Below are 3,220 nucleotides of genomic sequence, written 5' to 3' on the forward strand. Positions count from 1 at the left end.
CTCCACCCCAGACGTGGGAAAGCAGGTAAACACCTCGGCGTGCTCCGGAGGGCAGGGGTGGGGCAGGAGGAGAGTCCTGGGGCTCCGGCTCGCGGCAGTTTAAAATTCCTTCCAGGCCAGAGCCCTAATCCCTCGGTGCACAATGGCCGCCTTCTCCCCCGCCGCCAGCGCCCACGCCCTCCCCCGCGGGGCCGTGGCAGTGCCACCAAGGGCCTCTTTAAGCCCCTTTGAAGCCGCGGAGCCCCGCGCCGCGGGAGGCCTCGCCGCTATGCCAGCTATGCCAGCTATGTCCCTGCTGCCGCCGGCCGCCACCGCTCCCCCATTAATGCTGGCTAATCTGGCTAATAAATAAACTCCCCTCCCAGCCCCAGCCCCAGCCCCGCGCCGACTCCCCCCCGACCCCGCAGAATCGATGTCAGGGCTCGACTAGAGCAAGCGGCCCCACTCCACCTCACTCCCTCGAGATGTAGTTGACGTTTTTTCTTATGGCTGCCCTAGGTCTGAGCCCGTCTCTGATTCTCGGGGAGACGTGGGATTTGGGAGGTCTCCGCCTGGCCACTGCGTTTGCCTTCCTCTTTTCCAGTCCACCTGCGCACCAGGGGCAGGGCACGTGGCTGGGTGAAGACGCTGGCCTGGATACGGAGGACTCGCGGGCTGGCAGAGCGCGCGGCGGCGGCGGCGGGAGGAGACGCAGGTCACGCCCCCTTCCCGCCGCCGACGGGGCGCGCGCGCCGAAGAGCCCGGGACAGGTGACTCCTAGAGGACTGCGTCTGCACCTCCACGGGCGGGAGTCCCTTCTTCGCGGCCTCTGCCGCCCCCTGCGTCCCCTCCTGGGCTTCCGAGAGTCTGACTCAGCCAAGCCGGCATCGCTTCGCCTCCTACAACACACCCCGAGCGCGAGGAAAAATTACAGGATTGCAGGGGCACGGCTAATGCGCTCTAATTACCCACCGCCGCTGTCATCCGCGGCGCTCCGCGGCGCTGGGCCAACGCGCCGTAATTAGGCCGCCGCTCCCCGGTCCCAGAACCCTCCCTTTGCCACCCCCGACCCACCTCGCGGTCCCCAGGACCACTGGCTGCCGCCTGCTGCCGCCCTCCGGGACTGCCCCTCAGTCCCAAGAAAGCTGTGAGGCCTCACTGGGGGTTAGAACTTGGGGAGACCGAAGCCGGCCCCTCCGCTAAACCTACAGTCCTAGAAGGTCTCTGCTGGAAGAGACTGGGAGAGTGGGGAGGGGCCAGGGACCTATTTCGTTGACAGAAACACTGAGGTCTACTGGAAAGTTAGTCTTCAGTGGGAGGGGTGGCAAAAGCACGCAGGGCAGCAGTACCCACGTTTGGGCACAGAGAAGGGAAGGGAAGCCCGCCCAGCCAGAACTCCCAGACCCGCTCGTTTAACAGTGGCTTTATGAGCAGCACAACGGGCTCTCTCCCCTGGCAGGGAAATTACCTTCCTGCCAAGAAAGGTGACATCCCCACCACAGACACGGAGGCCCCGCCCGCTGGCCAGCTGTAGCCTGCTGGTCGTAGGGAAGCTGGTGAGGAGTGAGGTGGCTCTGGCCTCCCATGTCCGGTAGGGTGAGAGAGGCCCTGAAGATAGAAGCCAGGCCTGAAGGCCAGAATTAAAGGGGTAGCTTGGCGATCAGCTCCTTCCCCAAACCAGGCTCAGAGCTCTTCTCTATCAGGAATTCTTTCCTGAGGTCCAGGGGGTTGCAAAGTCATGGCCTTGGGCCACGTTTTATCTTCAGTGAGATTTTGTTTGGCTTGCAATGAGTACATAGGTTTTAGGTTGAATGTGAGAGGCTGCAGACAATGTGGGTTCTCCGGCTGCCCTCCCAGTGAAGGTGGACCTCTGATTTAGACCGGCCCGCTGGCCTGTGCCTTCATTCTTTTCTTCAGGGCCAGAATCTTAGTCCCCATGATTGCTGCCCCTTTGTGGTCTGCATGTTTCTTGGTAAGCGTGCCCAGTCAAGTGTGTCTGGGAGCCCCCTCTTCTCTGTCATGGTCAGGTTCCCTACATGCAGTGGCCGTGGTGGCTGCACATGCTCCCGGATACCCCTCCGGCACTCCCTTTTGTCATCTTGAGTTTCAGTACGTGACTTGGGTGGCACCCTATCTTCTCCAGCAGGGATGGCAGCTATTTTTCTGCCATGAGACTAGAGGTTGCTTGAGAACAGGAAATTGGATCTCTCCCTTCAGACTGGGGTTTCACTAAGAGCTGGAGAAGGGGGGAATATGGGAGGATTATCTTCCATCACAGGGAGCACTCCGAGGGCAAGGCTGTGTCTCCCTCAGTCTGGGGCTCCCTGAGGACGGGGCTGTGTCTCCCTCAGTCTGGGGCTCCCTGAGGACGGGGCTGTGTCTCCCCGCAGTCTGGGGCTCCCTGAGGACAGGGTTGCGTTCCCCCCTCAGACTAGGGCTCCCTGAGTCAGGGTTGTGTCTCCCCTCAGACTGGGGCTCCCTGAGGGCAGGGCTGTCTCCCCGCTTCAGACTGGGGCCTCCCCCAAAGGACAGGGACTATGTCTCCCCTGGGACTAGGTTCTTTGTGTCTTCTGCATCTACTGAGATTCTCATGAGGACAGGGCTGTGTCTCCCCCTCCATCTGGAGCTCCCTGAAGGCAATGGCCTCTCCCCTCAAATGGGACATTTGCACCCCACCCCACCCTCCGGCTCCCCATGGCGCCCAGGCATTCCTCCCAGGACACCATTTGTCACGCTTTGATGAATGAAACCTACTAAGAATAACTCAGTCCTTGTAGGCTCTGAAGGACAGGGGGAGGGAGAGGGAGGAGGCTGGTGATTCTGGGGGTACTGGGGGAGGAGGGACACAATCCATTTATTCAATAGCATTTCCTGGGTACCCAGCTGAGCACTGGGGGAGACACAGTGAGTGCCACAGAGCGCCCTACTGTGCCATTTCTGCCACTGACAGCCAGGAGTGTCCACAGGTACCCCTAAAGTTCAGGCCCCTGCTTCACAGCCTCCCCATCCCAGCAGTCACTCCCTCAGGGCCAGCCAGCCCCCTCCATGCCAGTCATGAGCTCCCTCTGCCCCTCCCTTCAGTGGAGGGGAGACTTTGAAATCAGGTGCTTGGGGTGGGGGTGCTGCTCCCAGTGGGGGTGTGCGGAACCCATAGGATGAATCCCTGTCCCCCGCCCTCCTCCTACTCTGTTCTTCCTTACCCTGCCCCTTTCCACTCCAAAACCCTAAGTCTCTAGTTCAT

General features: G+C 61.1%; 1 protein-coding gene across 1 annotated transcript in view; it reads left to right on the top strand.

The window, feature by feature from the left end:
* The window catches only part of LOC105544348 (chromosome unknown open reading frame, human C6orf223), a 13,444-nt gene extending 10,702 nt beyond the window's left edge, over positions 1-2,742 (top strand). Inside the window, exon 5 of the mRNA XM_011986816.1 lies at positions 707-2,742. Within this exon, the coding sequence (XP_011842206.1) occupies positions 707-1,004 (298 nt within the window). The 3' untranslated portion in view covers positions 1,005-2,742. The remainder of the gene's footprint in view (positions 1-706) is intronic.
* Positions 2,743-3,220: the final 478 nt, after the last annotated feature.

This window comes from Mandrillus leucophaeus, unplaced genomic scaffold (genome assembly GCF_000951045.1).
Source record: "Mandrillus leucophaeus isolate KB7577 unplaced genomic scaffold, Mleu.le_1.0 Scaffold3, whole genome shotgun sequence".
In the NCBI taxonomy this organism is placed as follows: domain Eukaryota; kingdom Metazoa; phylum Chordata; class Mammalia; order Primates; family Cercopithecidae; genus Mandrillus; species Mandrillus leucophaeus.